The 19,973-nt window shown below is 34.6% G+C and overlaps 1 protein-coding gene across 1 annotated transcript in view; it reads right to left on the bottom strand.

The window, feature by feature from the left end:
• LOC124366726 overlaps window positions 1-19,973 on the bottom strand; it is a 62,281-nt gene that overhangs the window by 12,049 nt on the left and 30,259 nt on the right. Inside the window, exons 3-4 of the mRNA XM_046823326.1 lie at window positions 14,898-15,122; window positions 5,417-6,241 (exon numbers count right to left, since the gene is read on the bottom strand). Of these exons, the coding sequence (XP_046679282.1) occupies window positions 5,417-6,241; window positions 14,898-15,122 (1,050 nt within the window). The remainder of the gene's footprint in view (window positions 1-5,416; window positions 6,242-14,897; window positions 15,123-19,973) is intronic.

The raw sequence follows: 19,973 nt of genomic DNA, 5'->3' as shown, positions 1-19,973 counted from the left end.
ATATTCTGGTTTAGGGAGTGGAAAGTAAGCTTAGGAAGTAAGTGTGGAATCGAGGTAAATTTTAATGTTGATAACAGCGTTGAGTTGGTGGGCCAGTTGACTAGAGTGGTTGAGGCGATGCGAACAGGCTGGCGAGTGGAACGTACAGGTCGTGCGTGCTTTATTACGTCTGTCTATCATCCACATTATTTAACAATCAAACTTGACCTTGGAGATGAGACATTCCTGAAAGATTGTTATGACGTGAATATTATGTCTTGAGCAATTAAGGGGCAGGCAGGCCTGGTTGATTTGAATTACAAACCTTGGTTTCCTGATGGTAAAAGTCATGTTTGTTCTTTGTGTAACCGGAATGAATATTGACGGACTTTCACTTTGTGAGTGAGTATTTGTTCTATTCTGGCAACGATTCGGAGAAAATGGTTTGGGAGTAACGTGCTAAGCGAAAAAGAATATTTTGACTACCTTGATGGAAAGGATTAGCTTCAATTTGGAAAATATATGAGAGATGCGTGGAAAATGCGATGGGATTTAGTCTATGAATTTAATTTTTAAATATAAAAATTTGGATGGAAGACTTTTAGATAACAGTTGTAAGGAGCCCAAAATAAAATTAAAACAAATATTATATTATTGTGTGCGTGCGTGCGTGCGCGCGCGCGTGTGTGTGTGTGTGTGTGTGTGTGTGTGTGTGTGTGTGTGTGTGTGTGTGTGTGTGTGTGTGTGTGTGTGTGTGTGTGTGTGTGTGTGTGTGTGTGTGTGTGTGTGTGTGTGTGTGTGTGTGTGGAGGGGGTTACATATCTATTGGACTTACGAAATTTTATATTTTCCTTTTCTTTTTTCTGATATTTTGAACCTTATTTGAATCGCCAAACTTAAAATATCTATAGTTTTGTTAATAACATTTTTTGTATTAATTGTAGTTATAAGAAGTGTACAGAAGTGCCAACCAGACAGACGGCCCAATGACCATTGTATTTAGTGCTAACAGTTGTTCCTTACTTAGGATACATAAATATTAATTTAATTTTAATAGAGCTAGAAGCTAGTTCCTATAAAGGTTAGTGAGGGTAATATTTTGTTTTTGTATAAATAAAGCACTTTTTCTTCTTCTTCTTATTTCGTTTTCCTTTAACATTAATAACAATATAAATGTTCGGGGTCTATATAATATTAAACAGAAGGTTCGGTTTAGGCCACATCATGCATGTTAAAGACTTGATCAACTAGAGTAAAGATAATCACTTCGCTCACACGCTATCTTACTTCACATACCATCACAATTGGCGCAACCTCTACTATGCTAATTGAATTTAATAATGCATCTTTAAAACTAGAAAAAACTTTTTCATGTAGAGATATGAGAGCACCTGGGGATTCTTCGAATATTTCTAGGAGACAACCCTTCCCGCTTTGCAGGCCAGCACAAATCCACTAACCTCGACTATTCCGTCGTCTTCGACTGTATAGAGTTCTGTAGGATGTTTATTTTGAGTTGTGATAAGCATCTGAGGAAACTAAATATTCTAGGTGATAAAACTTTCGTTCATAAATTTGAGGATAAATCACACGAATCTAGGTAAAGCTCCTTGATAAGGTTCACACGAAAAACATTAATACGAAAAAGCCTAAAATTCTAATTTATTAAAATGAACTTAAATATTTATCAGGTTTTCTAAAATATTTAAAAAATGCATAAAAAAGTCTTATAACATATTTAAAAAACAATAAACTTTCAAACCAATATGTAATTCGGTTTCACGCAAGGCAAGACAACTGAAGATGTGCCAATTGATGTTTTCATTATTATACGACAGTTTTGATAACAGGTGTAAAGACATCTGTACTTTGCGTTGACTTCAAAAAAGCGTTTTATCTTGAAAATCACAATATTCTGCTGGAGGAAATGGAGGCAACTGGTATTAGAGGTGTAGCACTAAATTGGTTTTCAAGTTTTCTCACGGGTCGCACCCAGTAACTCCGAATAGGTCATTTAAGCTCACCCCAGGTCGTTAAGGCCGGAATGTTCCAGGGTTATGTGCTGGCTGCAAATCTATTTCTTATTTTCATAAATTATTTATTGAATAAAAATTTTAAAGGTAACATGTTTGCTTTTGCAGATGATATTGCGTTTCTACATTCTGATAAAGTTAAAGATAATCTCTCACTCTTACATATCTGTAAGTAAATAATACGGTGTTTAGTGCAGAGAAAACAAAATATGTAAATTTTGATCATAAAACTTTTGATTTTCAATTTCCAATCAAATACCGTAATATTAGCTGTAATAATATGTTTTACTGCGATTGACCAACTATTGAAAAAGTAAAATCCTGTAAATTTTAGGTTTATCTGTCGATGACAATCTAACATGGAAAACTTATGGAAACCTTTTGCATAATCATATGAAATATAACTTACGTAAATTTTACTTTCTTGGAAACTTTTGTGATATCTAGCCTTATCGCTTGGTTTATACTTTGGACTGACTATAATGTAGACTACAGTATGACATTGTTTCTTGTACAGGTGGGTCAAAGACAGTTATTGAGATCTTAAGAAGAACGCAAAACATGTTTCTACGCATTTTCTAATAAAAATAAAAATTAGAATCTTCATTTCCTCTTTGCAAAAAATTTGAAAATCTTTCCTATACAATGGCAACAGAGGGCCCTCACGGAGCCACTATAATATGCGTAGTATAATAAGCTCAGGTTATTCATGTTACCAAAAGTAAACAAGTTTATAAGAAACCAATAATATAACTATATATCACTATCTGGGATCGAAGTATTTTAACAAATTACCTGCTAAAATCGAAGAAATGCAAAATAAAAACTTCTTTAGTAAGAAACAGAAAATATGGCTTTTAGGTAAAAATAATCTCACTTGTTTACAAGAAAATATATACTAATTTATATGTGTGATTGAAATTACCATCTCGCTGATGCCCTTGTATTAAATATGAAACTGTGTTGCATATATGTGAATCCAAATAGCATCTTAAATGCAGTTTTAAAAACGATATATCAATTGTAAAGAATCTTAGTTAAGATTCACTGTAAGTATTGTTGTCAGCCAATCTGATCTAATCTAATGTTCACCTCCCCCACAACAATACACACCACCAACACCGCAAAGCTGCACGTCAACTGTTATGATTATAATGAACTGAACTTAATTAGTCTATTGTAATTTATTAATATGTATTGTTAATTTGTTAACTAACCACAATTACTGGAAACAGTGGTTAGTATATTCCATCATTGCCATGTTTGTCAATTGTATGTGTGTATACTTACTAGATCATGTATAATTGAAATAAAATTTCTCAATTTTAACAAACTATATTATAAGAAATTGAAGTTTTATTTTATATATAGTACGCATCAAAGTAATTTAAGTAGAAACCTGTATTTAAGTGGTTTAAGAATATTAAATGTCCGTGATGTATTCGGCAAGAATAAACGAACGCTTTTAATTTGCCAAATTGAAAATATGAGCAAAACTATAATTTTTAACAAAATTAATGACAACCAGTGCTAATGAAGTTTATTATAAATCTTGAGTTTATTATTTAACTGCTGCCGAAGATTTTTATCTTGTTATTTGATTAAATTATGATATTATTTAATTTCATGTGCTTAATCCAAAAAGTTAATTTTATGAATGCATCATGGAAGATTTACTCAATAGTATAGAAAATATCAAATAAATGTAAAGTTGTAATGTTTGTAATGGTCTTTAAGGTTATGCTAGAATATAATTCAACTTCATTGAGTGTAATGTAAAAGAACATATTTGTTATTCTTTCAGAGAGACAAGACTCAACTAATGTGAACGACAAAGAAACATAACCTATAATCTACATTGGTTTCAACCGCTTGTAAATGAAATGCATAATGTATGAATTCTTATACGTGAAGTCCGTATATAATGTAATGTAGGGAAGAGGAAGGGACAACTGTAGTCTCTGTACCTGTATAATTTTCAAAGAGTACCCTTTCCCTTGTTCACGTACACAAAACTTTCGTCAAATCATAAGAAAATGTTTTTAATAAAATAAAATAATCTTTTGAACCAACCAGGAACCTTACTTACTATATAAACTAAGTTGGAAATGTAGCCTGCTTCCTTAGAATCTTTATTTCAACCAGGTACGGTTTGTTTATGATTAACGAAAAACATTGTTCAATGTTTGGTTTAGCATCATCAATAATTTGTAATTATTAGAAATACAGAGAAAGTTTATGGAACGTATAAAATAATATAACAGAGATTGTTTTTCAAATATTTCTCAAGCACTGCTTTACAAATTGGTTTGTTGAAAATTATGTAGATTGTATTGTAACAAACGATATTTATTTCTGATCATGTGTACCACAAGAGGAAAAGGTTCAGTTGTGAGCTCTACCTTCAAATTTATTGGCTGAGCTTTATCGAAGCCTATCAATCGTGGAGCTGAAAAATTGTCAATACTGCCTGTCTGTCTATTTGTCCGCAAGAGATGTCGATAACGGACTGACTTGAAGTTTTGCATGAAGCTTTATTTATAGAAAGTGTGATAAAAGTCCCGCACGGGCTTGATAATTCCCGAAAGATCACAGGTAAAACAATAAAATTTGGTACATAATTACTGCATAAATAAATGTACTTTTAGAAGTAACTACCATTTTTTTGTAATTTCAGGGATACAGCCCGCAAGGAGTCAGAAGGCAATCTTAAATGCGAGCATAGGTCAAGTAGTACAACAAAGTTCTTTATTAGTAGAGTACATTTATGCAAATCTGACCTCAAAGAGTCCACTCTTTAAAAAAATACGCTGGTTTAAACTTTGAAACATTTACAATGTAGGCCCTGTTCTAGACGGTTTAATATTCTTGTCTTGGCTCAAGTTGTGAAAGTTAAACTTAGTAAATGAATACTGGAAAATGCAACACTGAGTTGGATAATGGTGCATGTCACTCCATGGTATTTGGCTGAGCGTTAGTGAATATGTTTTTAAGGATAACTATGATGGCATCGAGAAAATAACAGTATATATATATATATATATATATATATATATATATATATATATATATATATATATATATATATATATATATACAAAATCCAATAATTTGAGATTCTTAACATGTTACTTTTTATTCATAAAGCAAAAAGGAACAGAAGGTGTCAAGCTAATATTAAAACTCCGTAACAATATTCCAGCGCACTCTTTCTTGTGTTGTGGTACCTTCCCTAGCTCCCTCAACTTTTATTATTTGAACACTGTCATGTCACCTAATTTAACGAACAAAAATGGGAACGCATTGTTTATGTTAACGCATATGGCGAGATGTCTTGAGAAAGATTTCATCTGTTGACTTTGATGTGGTATGGCATATCCTACCTTGTTCAAAATGGTACGTACCGCAGGGAGACGTTTCGGCGAAGCCAAATGGATTCCGGCGACATCCACAACTTGAGGCGGGAACGGCCGAGCACCATAGAAGCTACTATGAGTGTTCACTAAATACAAACTTATGTTCTTCACTAAGTCTCGCACTGGTGGTGTATCGCTTCCGAAAAATTTCTTCACCACCTCAGTCATCCTCGGTTCTAGCAGGAATTTGTAGAACAGTCTGCAGGTGAGGTCTAGAAATGTGTTCTCAACTCTCTGGTAAAAGTTCAAAGTCCCACTGTAATCGCTGTAAAACCCGGGAATATAAGCGGGGTTGGCGGGTATCCCGAACCTGTCGACAACCCAAGGGAACATGTGGCAGGAACCTATGGTGACAACAGGAGCTCTGAACTTGTGCGCAAAACCTAGGAAAACGTCGTCAATGAACGTCTCGTAAATAACGAGGTCGAAGACGGTCTTTGAATTTATCAGAGCCTCGACCTCAGGGACACTCAGGATTTTCTCGACGTCGGCGAGGTAGTCGAAGAACCTGTGAGCGACGGAGAAGAACCTTTCGGGAATCACCGATAAAAACTCCACTGGCAAGTTGTTCTTGAACACGGTTCTGTCAGAGCTGACATCGATGTCTGTGAGGTTCGCTATCGAGGTCTTCTGAGGGAACGTGGTGACGGTTGTCACGGTGTGCCCTCTCTTCAGGAGGTCCTTGATGAGGACTTCGAACACGACGAAGTGGCTGCTGGAGAGAGTCGGGACTATCGCTAGTATGTTGGCACTTCTCGCGGCGGCTGCTAAACACACGAACAAGCACAATACCTTCATAGTACTGTGTGTAATTCAGTACTGAAGTGCGCCGGCAGGCAGCCAGCTCGAAGCGCTCTAATGATCTTTTGTGTCACAGATGATGCTGAAGGACATTCGCATCTAGTGACAGTGGTGGGGGAACATCCAGATCTGGCAATTGACTTGCAACATATGCTTACCTTGATATCGTACAACTCAACAACACTTTAACGTTGAATTAATCATTCGGTCGATAACAATAACTACATCATTGAAAGTTTCGATCACTCCTCAAACGTTATTCTACGTGCTAGATAATCAAATTGATTGAAACAAGAAATATAAGGATTCTTAAATATACTTGAATTATTGACTTTGTATGTAATATCTCGTGGAAAAGTCAAGGAAGTTTTACTTTGTAAATGCTGTGTTAGCAAGACTTAAAATATAAACCATAAGTTGCCCACTTGAAAATATGTTTCTAATGGATTGAGTACGAATGATAATAATTTTTTTTCGGTTTTACAATTGTTTTATTTATAATATTTTATGAAGTTGTTCCCAAAGTTTGCAAAATAATAACAGTCAGTTAGTTTTACACGGCTTAAACTCATAATAACTGTTTGGGGTTTTATAAAGTACCTAGTTTAAAGCGTGTACAACAAACGGTATGAAATCTTTTGATGGGTTTTTATAAAACCAAATTAAAACTATCACTAACCTCCGATTTACACCCAACAGGGATCACTTCTGGCTGGTTTATACCTTCCAGTTGAACCTACCACTGGGCACAGCAAAAACCGATGTGTCACTTAAATCTGGGCAACCTTGTGGATGTAGCGACACATCGCTAACCGCAAATGTCGAGATTCTGGGGTGCTAGGGTAATTCGATAGGTCCAGTCTACTGTGGGAGATGGCTGTTGGAGTTGGTGGGGTTCGTTCCCTAAGTATCAGAGGTTCTTGTTACCTTCAACAAGGGTGTGCCACCCCCTGCCTGCTTTGACTGGAGAGGCTGGTTCAGAGCTGGCCTCACCTTTTTTCCGGGGGGACATGACAGATTAGTGCCCTCTTCCTCATGAATCTCGATTGGAGGTGGCTCCTACCCCCTAACCTACCCATCCTGAATATCCTGTCATTCCGGATGCAGCGCTAAGGATTTTATAAGACTATGTGAAATTTATAAGCTTCTTGTCCTAAGAGAACAAAAAACCTCCGATTTATAAGCTTTGTCATTTATTTTGTAAGGAACGTTACATAGAAGCCTAGGATAATTTGGGTCAAAAATGTTACAAAATTAATATTTAGTTTTTTCATTTATAGGCTTAAAATACTGACTTTTAATAGTGCAAGAGCTCAGAAATAACGGGCAGGAAACGTATTTTTTGTTGAATCAATATAGGATTCTCCCCTAAGAAAGAAATTGATCCTCAGCTTAGTTTTGTGGGGTCAACATGAGAGGGTATCGAAAAGGTAAAAAATATCAGAAGTTAATTTTACTTGGGTTATACTTTTTAGCATAATATAGTGCTCTAAACCTACTACGTCAGAAAGGTAAATCAGAGTTAAACATAACTATAGTGACCGACTATTTGGTTGAAAATTACGACTTTCAGCCTATTTATCCTGACTGTAACATAACATGTGATTCACGTGTTCAGTAATTGTTTTTATTAAACTTATGTCAAGCTAAAATACGATTTAATTTAAATTACATTTTTAATTCTTCTAGTTCTCTCTTTGTCCCTTACCAAAACTAGCTCCAGTGAAGGTGTAGTGACAGTGTAGTTTCTGTCGTGATTAAAAATTCATTCAGTGATTAACAACCATCTACGCTGAGTGCTTAACACGCAAATTATACTGACCTTAGTCTTCGTATTTAAATCGACTATTAATAATGGATAAAGAAGGATGGGTGTAAAGTGTGAAGATACGCAGTCCGCTTATTAGGCAAGATCAGCTGTTTCTTAGATAAATTAACTAAACGATAAACCAATAACGAGTTTTTTTTTTTTTTTTTTTTTTTTCTTTTGCTAAGCTTTAGCGAAGTATGTCTGTCCGTACGATATTTCGAAAATGAACCGACGTATAGACTTGTCATTTTGTATGAAGCTTCATTTATATATTAGAAAAACTGAGTTCGATGATAGTGCATGTCACTCCATAGGATTTGGCTGAGAGTTAGTGAATATGTTATTATTAGTCTTATGGGTAACTGTGATGGCAACGAAAAAATAACAGAGTATTAACAGAATATATAGAAGGAAACAGGATTTTTCCGGACATTTGCCATCGATCAGTGAAACAAAACATCAGTAACATTGCGTTTCGAGATCTGCAATCTGATCTCAACAAAGAAAAGAATATATAGATTTGTAAACAAACAAAATCCAATCATTTGAGATTTTGTAACATGTCGCTTATTCATAGGGTAAAAAAAGAAAAAGTGAGTAAAGTCAATGTTAAAACTCGGTGACAAGTTTTCAGCGCACACTTTCTTGCAGTGTGGTACCTTCCTTGTTGACCGGAACTTTTAATGTTTGATCACTGCTATGAAACATAGTTTGAGAACAAAAATATGAAAGCTTTTTATAACAAGATATATTAAGAACGTTTCATCTGTTGAGTTTAAGTTTTACGCGAAACTTAATTTTTTACATAGACAAGAAATAGTTATATGATGTTGCATATCCAACGATTGAGTTTGTCTGAGTGTCGTTGAAGGCAGGAACAAATGACTCAGTAGGCTGATACAATTTCTTTTTTGCCTGCCGGAGGGAATGTACATGTGTCCTTATGACTCATCTATCTATCCTCAGGACCTCTAGAGAATGAAATGGGCTATACATTTGAAAGTTTGCCAACCTTAGTAAAGCCTGTTACGCGACACGTGGTGTGGAGAACTCTTACCTTCTATAAAACAGTACGTACCGCAAAGAAGAGGTTTCGGAGATGTCAAATGGATACCGGCAACATTCACAACATAAGGCGAGGGCGGACGAGCACAGAACAGATTGGATAACTCGGATAACTCATGTCATAACTGATGCACTTAACCACGCACAACTCCCGTAGCTCAGATCTTAAGAGTGGTCTTCAATACGCTCAACGTCATTAACGGGTTGGCGAGACGTAATTTTATACAAGAAACTTGGTTAAAATAAAATCTAACCTCAAACCACCTTAAAGATCCAATTTCCAAGCTATAAGAATATTGAAAGAATTACACAAAGTTATTTTTTCTGATAAACAAAAACATTAACATGAAACCTCAGACGCGTTCCGATGCTTTTTAACCACACCATAAATTGGTTATGATCTACCAAAATGTTGTGAACGAATGTAAGGGCCTAGAGTGGTTTAAGGTTTAAAATTGTTTTTATGAAGTAAAATTGGTCATGATCTACCAAAATGTTGTGAACGAATGTAAGGGCCTAGAGTGGTTTAAGGTTTAAAATTGTTTTTATGAAGTAAAATTGGTCATGATCTACCAAAATGTTGTGAACGAATGTAAGGGCCTAGAGTGGTTTAAGGTTTAAAATTGTTTTTATGAAGTAAAATACAAGATAACTGCTACGTAAAAGCAGGACAACCGAGTTTTAAATATTAATGATGACAAGTTCGTTATAATTTTATTGTAAATTTTATCACTGTGCTTAACTCGATGCAGGGTATAAAGAGGCATATTAGGTTATACCGTCGGTTTCTATTCAATTACAAGTATAGATAATAAAAATAAAAATATATTTACTGCATTATACAATAAATGACATTTATTGAATTGCGAAAATATAAATTACAGCTCACCACAGTTTTCTCCATACACTGCATACAAATATACATTAACTCGCCGATTTTTACTCTCGGTCCCATTTCCGACGTCAGTCAAATTTGCACTGTTTGAGGAGCAGTATAAGCTCTTCTACTGTTTTGTATATCAAATTTGAGTCATGTATATTTATATTTGTACGGTAAACGAAACGTTCTTACAGAAAAGCGTTGTCTTCGTTCAGAGCGAAACTTTACACATATTGATCAACTTTTGAAAACTAGAGCACACAACAAATAATAATAAACCTTTCCTTCTACACAGTAAAAACTATAATACTGCCATTACTCTATGCTTTTAACTCGTTATTGCATAATAATTCCTGAACGTTTATGACCTATTACCTAGTTATATAAAACTTAAAAATTATATTAAAACCTTAAAAATACTATAATTTTTGAGTTTTTATCTTTTATTATTTTCAGTGTCGTAAGGCCTATAGGAATTCATGCTTAAACTACGATTGTCCTCTGACATTTCGCATAAAATCAATTTTAAACAATAGAACGGCAGATAGGCATAAAGAGTTTTATCTCGCAGGAGTCTTGAACCCCCCCTCCCCTTCCGCTTTCGCGGCACTTCTAGGAATTTGCTTATCATACGAGAATGACTCAGCTAGCTCTGTGGTGTGATGCGTTTCTTCATAGACGTGTCTGTGCTCAAACCTATGATGTAACCACATTGTTTTACTGTGTGCCCTATAAATGCTAGAAATCTTCTGTATTAAGGGAGGTCATGTATGAAATATAAATAAATATGTACAAAAATGCGAGTCTTTTAATACATAGAAACTATATTGTTGTTGTAATGAGTTTAGAGTAGTGTAATGGCAAAATAAAGCACTTGAAAACATACAATATTAATACAATTATCAATGTTACAAAATAGCCAAGGAATGGAATATCACTAGTCTACTATTGCTATACTATTTATCGAGAAGAATAAGATTCATAATTAATTAATTAATTAGCTGTGATTTAGTTTCTAAATGACACAATGTGTTTCAATATTCATTTATAGAAGCTGCATTTATAGGGGTCTACTACTCTATTTAAAAATTAAGCTTATTTCATTATACATTTCGACATTGGAATTGAGAAAAAAACACAGTGTAAAATGTACAAAATTTGTTTGACAATTGATAAAGTTAGTATTTAATGTACTGTCCACTATAAACTAAACGAGATACTTAGTCGATTTTAAAATTTGGATGTCTAGCATTAAAATTGAAACCAATTTGTAAGAATTCAACAATTGTTATTGAACGAATAATTTATTAGCTATAATTGAACAAAATTACTCAATAAAGGTGTTACAAGCCAAATAAATAAATAAATAAATTGTTACCACAAAAGAGTATCACATTGAGGCTAATAATGTGGCGGAGTATTTACTGGAATTTGACGAGTACACGTCTTTTAACAGCTTCTTACATAATTAAAACGTAATCTTTACATGTCATAGGCGAATAAAGATAAAACCAAAATAAATAATGTACAATTTGACGTTTGCAATGGTACTTCATCACGCTGCGCAGGTTAACTGACGTTATCGTACTATAACAAATAATGAAGTGGTGTACGCGGGTGTTTTCAAATGATTGTTGATAATTTATTACAAAACGTCACCACGAAGGTTCATTCGTCCTAATTTGTTTAAGAATTTATAGATTACCTTTTTTATAGAGGTGAGTCATATACTTTGCGATCTACTCAAGTTGTAAAAAAACCTTGGTAACACAGTATCCTTTCCAAAAGGGATGTTTTATGACAATTATTTAATGATTTGTAGTTTGAGGATAAATATATTTTAATGAAGCATACATAGATTTAAATACACTTGTACCGATTGTATAATAATTCTGGGGTAACTGGATTACCGGTGGAAGGAGTAGGCCCAGAAGAATGATAAGGACTGGACAGTACAAAATAGCCTTCTATCAGCGAGGCGCATTAACATTACTTTTACATCGTCAATCTGAATGAAAGATTACCAGCATTTATTTATGCAGTTTTTTTATCATGCAATTTCCATAAGCCAATAAATCTATAATTAAATATTTTTATTACTATTTAATGCATGTGAATGGTTTTTGTCCTAAATATGTAAATCCAAACAAATAAAACAGTTTTCCGTAGCTGGAAATTAGACTAAGACCAAACAATAATGGAGACTTGTAATGGCTACTACACTTCAAATAAAAGCTCTCGTTTGTTTATGCTAAAATAAAGCATTGCCAATCAAAAAGCCTGACGAGGCACAAATGTAGAGTAAACAATCGCTTATCACTTGCGACATGGTGACTCGGTGAACATACATTATAGTGACGCCATATATAAACACCTCTTTCCCTGTTTAAACAATTAAAATTCATATTTTGACTGTCAGATGTTCAAACCAGGGACGTAGCCAGTGAGGATATCCAAGGGGTCCAGACCCCCTGATGTTTTAATCTATTTCAATTACTTTTTTAACTATTATTAGTATTATTTAAATAATTCTGTATTGCAGACATGTACTGCAGCTGAAAGTTCGTTCTAAACATTGAAACGAGTCTAGAACTGTTTAAGGAACAAAGAGCTGTTGACTGCACTTGCCTTACTCTCTGCCCACTATAGGAAAATATCAGTTTCTCAAGAGCAAGTACTAGATACGATGGCTCAGACATCAAGGTAAATTTTAATTTTGTAAAAACTCCTTTACATAATATTATAATTTATCAATGTAGATTTTTATTTTTGTACTGTATTTGCAGACAATAAAACCATAGTTTTGTATTTACATTACTACATAAGTCTAATAAATTTCAGTAATTAATCTTACACAGCCTGCTAAACAGTGCCTCCACAATTATGAATATCAATTTGAAATTGAAGAAGAGGCCCCCAAATTTTGTCTGTACTCCCCCCTATAGGTTTTCCTAGCTACGTCCTTGGCTAAAACAGATGATTTTAGCACCACTGAATCATGGAATAGCGTTACTTTTCCTTATGGAATAATAATTACTAGAACATGAAATGTCAGGATAATCGTTTAGAAGATTCCGTGTGCTTTTGCGTCGTGATGAAAATTATCGTTCAGTAGGGCCTACTTGTCTCGAAAGTTCTATTGCGAGGCTCGATAGCAATAAGGGTTACTTCCAAGACTAGCCTACTAATTAAATGCACTATTAGCAAGTTATGATGTACTAGGACGAATTGAGAATTAAACTAAAACAATTTTTATAATTATCTATGTCGCTATAAATCTACATACTACTCCATAAACGATATGCAGTGTATAATGGTCCATTAAAAAGTGTGGAAGGCGAGATCTATTTACATTGCCTAAAAAATAACACAGCCTAGTTTTCGTGTCAAAAACGAAATTTCCCAATGAATGGTCAGTTGTGCTAGTTTTGTTGGGGACCGAAATGGAAGGGTGTCTAAAATACCAAATAAATACATTTTTCACTTGCGAAATGTTCAGATTAATATATTAAAAACAAATATTTGGCAATGTCAAAAAAATTGTCATATCAGCGTCAGTTAACGAGATAAAGATAACAAATTTTAATAAAATTTAGTCGTTTCAGTTTGTTTATCTGTTGGACGATGCTGGTATAATTATTATTTAGATGTGTGTGTTAGTACCATAGGAGAGCTCCTTTCTGATTGGTATTAATAGTTTCTAACTAAAAATGCCCGTGAAAAAGAATAATTTTGTATCATTGCCCTCTTTGTTGCCCTGTCACTATGAGTTTTGGAAGAAATCCATTTATCAATATCAAGAATGAATCATTATATTATGCAATATTGCAAAACAGCTTAGATTACACTATAACTATCAATAATCTGAGTCTCAAAACATTGACTTTTCGGAGAATAGGCCTTGCATACTCATGGAGATTGTGTGGTAGACATTTTGTTTGGTATAAAGCTAGTTCTACTACACTAAATCTTTTGTTCAGGGTAGTAGTTCCGTTTAATATTATAGTAACTGCCTCACTTTTGTGAATTAAATTTAAAAGGTGAGTATTTTTATTGTTGTCAACACTTTCTCAATCAATAAAAAGTGTGTTTAATGTACGTTGGAAAGGGAAGGGTTGGTTCGATGCGAATGTTGACTTCAGCTCCATTTCACCTTCCGCTTAGTGCAGCGTCTGAAATCTGAAGCTGTTACAGACTTGACATCGACAAAAGTCGGCGACGAAGAAGCTATGAACAAACTCTTTCGATACTCCTAAACTACAAAGTCACGTGTAATCTAGATTAAGAGTTGTTCTAGTTATCTCAATTGACCACCTGATGAGACAATGAGAACAGCTCTTCATCCAGATTACACTTGTCTCTGATCCCGAAATGATGCAAGTACTTTGTTTAGAATTTCTTCGTCGCCGACTTGTTTGGATCTCTTCAGACGGACGTGGACTCCAGATTCCAGAGCTGCACTAATCGGAAGTTGAAATGGAGCTGATCCCAACATTCGCAAATAATTAATAAATTTCTGTAAAATATTTATAATCGTGTTTCTTTGTTTGCCGGTAGATAGCGCACAACTACAATGTTTTAAGTGGTGACAGATTTTAGCAATGGATGCAATATCTTCTCATAGACTGTACAAGTATAATATATTATCAAAGCTATAGAGCAGAGCATGCTGAACTGTGGACAAAAATATCGGCTCGTGGATTAAGGATGAATGAAACATCATAATAATGTTAACAGCTATTAAAAGTGTCAAACGTGTTTTATTTTTGTCAATGCTAAGTATTTTCAAGAACTTCTGTAATGTCACTATTGTAGGTGATGATCTAACTACTGTTATATGAGCCTGCTTCAAGATCGTAAGATATGTAAAGATTAAAGTAAATTTAATTTAACTCGTGGTCTGATAGCATTACCTCACTTAGCGATTTCGGCTGCCTGACGTGGATCCCGCCAACTTCTACCACTTGAGGCGGCAGTGGCTTGGAGGAGAAGAAAGTGAAGTGAGAGTTAACTAGGAGCAAACTTGAGTTTCTCGCGGTGTCTTCCAAAGCGGAGGTCTCGTCTCCGAAATACCTCTTTGACATCGCCTCAGACACTCTGTTAAGCACGAATCTTTGGTAAAGTTTGGCAAAGAGCACCTGAAAGTAGGGTCGTTTAAATAGCACTTAATACATGCCAGCTAAACCAAACAGCCCAAATTGTCTGTTACAAAGAAAGAGTTAGAGCTTTCATGTCACGGACCAAATCTCGATTTGCGTGTTACAGAATAATCGAAAACTTATTATGACAATATTTTGTTTGATTTTGATCAAGCTAACACAATAAAATCAAAATATACTATTAGACTTAAATTTAGTCTTGGAATGTTAAATTTTGAGCCATATTAATGTTGCAAAATAATGTTTAAACAATAGTTTTAAATTAGATCTAACAAATCTAAAGATTTGCTTTCCGTACCTTAGATTCGTTGATGCACATATAAATACTGTTATTACATACTCTAATAATTGTGCAGTACTTATTAAATTCAAATAAAATAAAAAATATAATAATTTTATGGATATTTTATGTACCGGTATGTTTAATTTGAATAACAAACTATAAAATAACTTTTTTTAGACAGTTTGACCCGTATCTGATAGAATGTCATTTAAATAGATTCAACAAACCTGTAGAACATTTAACGTCCGCTGTGTAAGTCCCATGTTGTGCGTAAACCCACTAAATAAGTTAGGAGAAAAGGCCAAACCTGCAGGTGCTCCATAGAGGTCCATCGCCCAGGGCATGGGTGGGCAGGAACTAAACGTTATCAAGGGGGCGTTGAATTTCGTCGCAAAACTATAGAACACATCACTTGTAAACTGCTCGACAATCACTAAGTCAAACTTCCTCTCGGAATTGATCAAATCCTGGACTCTTCCGAGCCTGAAGACATTTTCGTTCTCTTCAATCTGCTTCCCGATTATCGCCAGGACGTTTTGGAACGCCGTCGGAATTTCCGGGAAACTCCCCAAGGACCAGCTGCCGTTGAATTTCTGTTTCGCCTCCATGATGTCGATGTGTTCGTATTTGTTCGAGGGTGCGCTCAGAGGATACCCGCTGACGAGCACGACCTCGTGACCTCTCGAGATCAACTGGAGCACGAGCGGTTCGAACACGGCGAAGTGGCTCATTGAGAAGGTGTGGAACACGGCGAGAATGCGGGCGCCCGTGGAACACTGCGCTAGGAACAGGAACACCACGCTGGAACACCTCATCATAACTGACAGCCGAGGCTCACGGCTAACCATTACGACACTTTGCCAGTATTAGCGTGTCATGCGCACGACTGGGTCAGTAGTGGTAGAAATAACTGACGTTACATCCTCGCTGAGCCGCTGCGCGCATTGTTGTAACGTGCGCTTTGCGTGGCGTTGTTTACTATCTTATCGCGCACATTGCCTCGAAAAGAAATAGGCCATGTTATCGGTTATTGGAATGAACTTTTATACAATAGATAATAATCGTTTTTCAACTGGTATCCTCAAACTAGGTCACTACGTGAGGTGAAACCATTATTAAATCACAAGCGGCTAGCTGGTACCTGCAGTTTGATTTAAAATTTTGCATGAAGCTTCATACGTATAGGCAACACTGAGTTAGATGATTCGAAAAGCGTTAACGAATAAAAATAAAATTGTTCTTATGGGTAACCATCAAAGAGAAAATAGCTAAATAAATAAATTTGTAAACAAACTGACTACAACCATGTGAAGGGTTAAGATGTGATATATACGATTTAACACGTAGCCTAATTACTCCAATACATAAATCACCTTCTATTGACGAATTGTGCAGATATTTATTATTCAAACACTGCTATGAAACCCAGTTTAATTAACAAATACGTTAATGTATCATATAGTCATCAACCCGAAGTACCTTTTTCAATTCACCGATGTAGTTACTTAGATTTGGGACATTGCTTATATTGTTGACGAGTTCCCTTTGCAGGGAAAAAACAACTTAACATTTGTTCTGTAAGTGATTACAATATTCACGAATAATTACACGAATCTGAATGTTATGTCTTGTTGTGTTCCTCTAGAATCTCTCAACTCTAATTATTGAATACCATTAACGTGTTTTATTAAGTCGTTAATGTGTTGCTCTGAAGTCGTTACTACAGGATAATCTCAAATTATTAATAAATCTACAAAGGTAGATCTCTTATGGTACTGTGACATTTTAGTTTCCATAAATCATACAAAGCAAAATATTTGTATTGTGAAATTAGTGTACCATAAAAAATACGATTTGAAGATTTGTAAATACAAATATTTATAACTATTAACGTTGCATTTATAAAGTGCCAGGTTTTCGGAATCCCAGATGGCTTTAAATATAAATGGTTACAGACGAAAAAACATTGATTACAAAAACATGATTCTGTTGATAGTCAACGTAATAGTTGTCACATTGCGGGAGTTGTCGGCGTTCAAGGCCAAACAAGAACAATAGACCAAGTCATTAGAAATAATAACTGTCCTTATAATAACAAGCAGCTGTCATTGTTACGCAACAAAATAACTGTTACTTTTTGTCACCGCTACAGTCAACAATGGAAACTTCCTAATGATTTCTTTCAAATAGGTTTACCAACTTTCCAGTGTTCGTTTTCATTGTTCATGTTGTTGAACAAGTTTAAGCAAGATCTCTACTTAATATTACTTCCTATTTACTTTTTTCAATATGCATTGGGTAGTAGAGATGTTTTGATGGATCAGTAAATTGGTTTGGACACTCTTTAGTCTGTCCATCAGTCTATCCTTTAGTATGTTCATCAGTCTATCCTTCAGTATCCATCATCTATCCTTCATTATGTCCGTCAGTCTATTCGTTAGTCTCTTCATGATGATTGGTGACAATAAATACATAAATTCCTGTCAGAAGCTATTAAAGTTGTCAAATATATTATGACGTTCTGCGTGTAAGAATAACTTAAGAATTGCTCCAAACGAGGTTTACGTTATTCAAGTTGTATTTTTAACCAATAACACTTTAATACATATTTTACTTTGTTTAAAAATCCATATTGTACACATATTTGCATAAAAGTTAAAAATATAATGACCCCCCAAAAAACACGATAAAAATCATTAGACAGGTTAGGCAAATTTGTGACTCTTCAATATTTTTTAACAATTTTACTGTTACGTTAAAAAAAGAATATGTTGCCAAAACTGAAACTTGATAACATTTAATAATTTTTGTCAAAATTGGAAGAGGGTGGGGGAGATGATAGAACTTGTTAGTTATATTAATACAGAACAAGTTCAGAAAAATAATTGACACAGTGTTATTTGTAGAGGATTTCGTAATGAAAACTAAATTAAAAAGATCGTACTTCTACAATTAATATTTCTAAAGATATGAGCTTGTAAACAAAAAGGTTGCAAACGTGACTTTTTAAGGTGTGAGGAGGGGTAAGTAAGTAGTGGCGGAAGGGGGGTGCTAGACACTTATGTACTTCATAGGTATGTATTCGGCATGGGGAGCAAGTTCGCTTTATTGAATTTTCATCTACCAGCAGTTTAACGGAAAAAGTTTGACTGGACCTCAATTTTTCCTGAAGAAACTTTCCGAAGTTGGTTGGAGTGGAATATATGTGCAACTGAGCTTCGTCCACTAACTCTTCCAGTTTGGTGTCGTGCTGATAAATGTCGTTCTATTATCATATCTTGCAGTTTTTAAGGTAGTCCTTTATGGTTTCTCCATCAACTCCATGTCAAAATAGATGCTGTTGGATTCTACTGGCCTTATTGAGGTCTAATCGTGATGACCAGAAAACTGACTAGAGTCCCAGATAGATTTCGTGCAGGAGAACCACGTGTCTGCATATTTCGGGATTTGCGATCTCTTTAAGATGTTTTTCTTGGGTTTTACCACAGAGAAACGTTGTTCTTTGTCAGTTTTTATAGTTAGGTTAATCTATTATGATTAAACCATTCCAAAGACATTTTATTTCATGATTCAAAGCAGAATTATAGTGATTGGAGTAGACTTGTGAATAATTTTTTACCCTGACTCTAGGCAATAAATAAATAAACAAGATATGAACACGATTCTACTGTATGAATATGAATTGTGACTTAAGAGAATGTCATGTTACACAACTTTATTATATCACTCAACACAACATTAGACACTGTGACACTTTGGAGCCAAAGTATTACAGAAATACGACTTACGTGTTACGAAAATCGGTTACTTATGCCACTTGAGGTGGCCGAAATTCCTTCTTTCATCGCTACTAATTCCCCAAGGGAAATAATCTGTAAAGTATGTTTTATGTGTTCAAATATGGCTCTTTATGATTATCTTAAGTTGTAAAAATCCATTTTCGAGGTTAAAATCTGTTTACAATTAAGTGGAAAAACAAAAAAGTAAATTTGGCAACAGAGACGCTGCCGTTCATGGCATAAATTTCGTAATATTTTCCGCTATATTTGGCTTTATAGATTTGTGACTACGAAATGTTGAAAGAATTAGCCAAACGTAAAACCAATTACGCTACAATTTATGGACTGGAATCACAAGCAATAATAACAGGTATTATTTGTTCGATAACTTTTTGTAAAATTAACATAAGATTTATATTATTAACTAGCATAACTATAATTAACTAGCAGTTACCCTGCGGCTTCGTACACAATTGCGTGGGGTTTGCTCCTGTGTAAGCACTTCTGGTTAAAGTGAATTATATTTCCGACGCCAATGTTGAGTTTGCCTTCTTCCCAAAAAATATGTTAAAAAATGTATATTTATGAATATTGTAATTTGCTCCGATCGTAGTACTTTTGTTCCATAGCTGATTTGACTTGTTTCCCGAATCATGAGAAATATACGTACACAGATCTGAGAAATCTCCTTTTGTAAATACACAACTAATTTATATTTCATAACAGTATTTAACCCTCCAACTGTTGTTTATCAAAATTTTGATAAAC

Source organism: Homalodisca vitripennis, chromosome 7 (assembly GCF_021130785.1).
Source record: "Homalodisca vitripennis isolate AUS2020 chromosome 7, UT_GWSS_2.1, whole genome shotgun sequence".
Taxonomy (NCBI): domain Eukaryota; kingdom Metazoa; phylum Arthropoda; class Insecta; order Hemiptera; family Cicadellidae; genus Homalodisca; species Homalodisca vitripennis.
The sequence above is the reverse complement of the archived record's forward strand: the minus strand, read 5'-3'. Positions and strand labels throughout refer to the sequence as shown.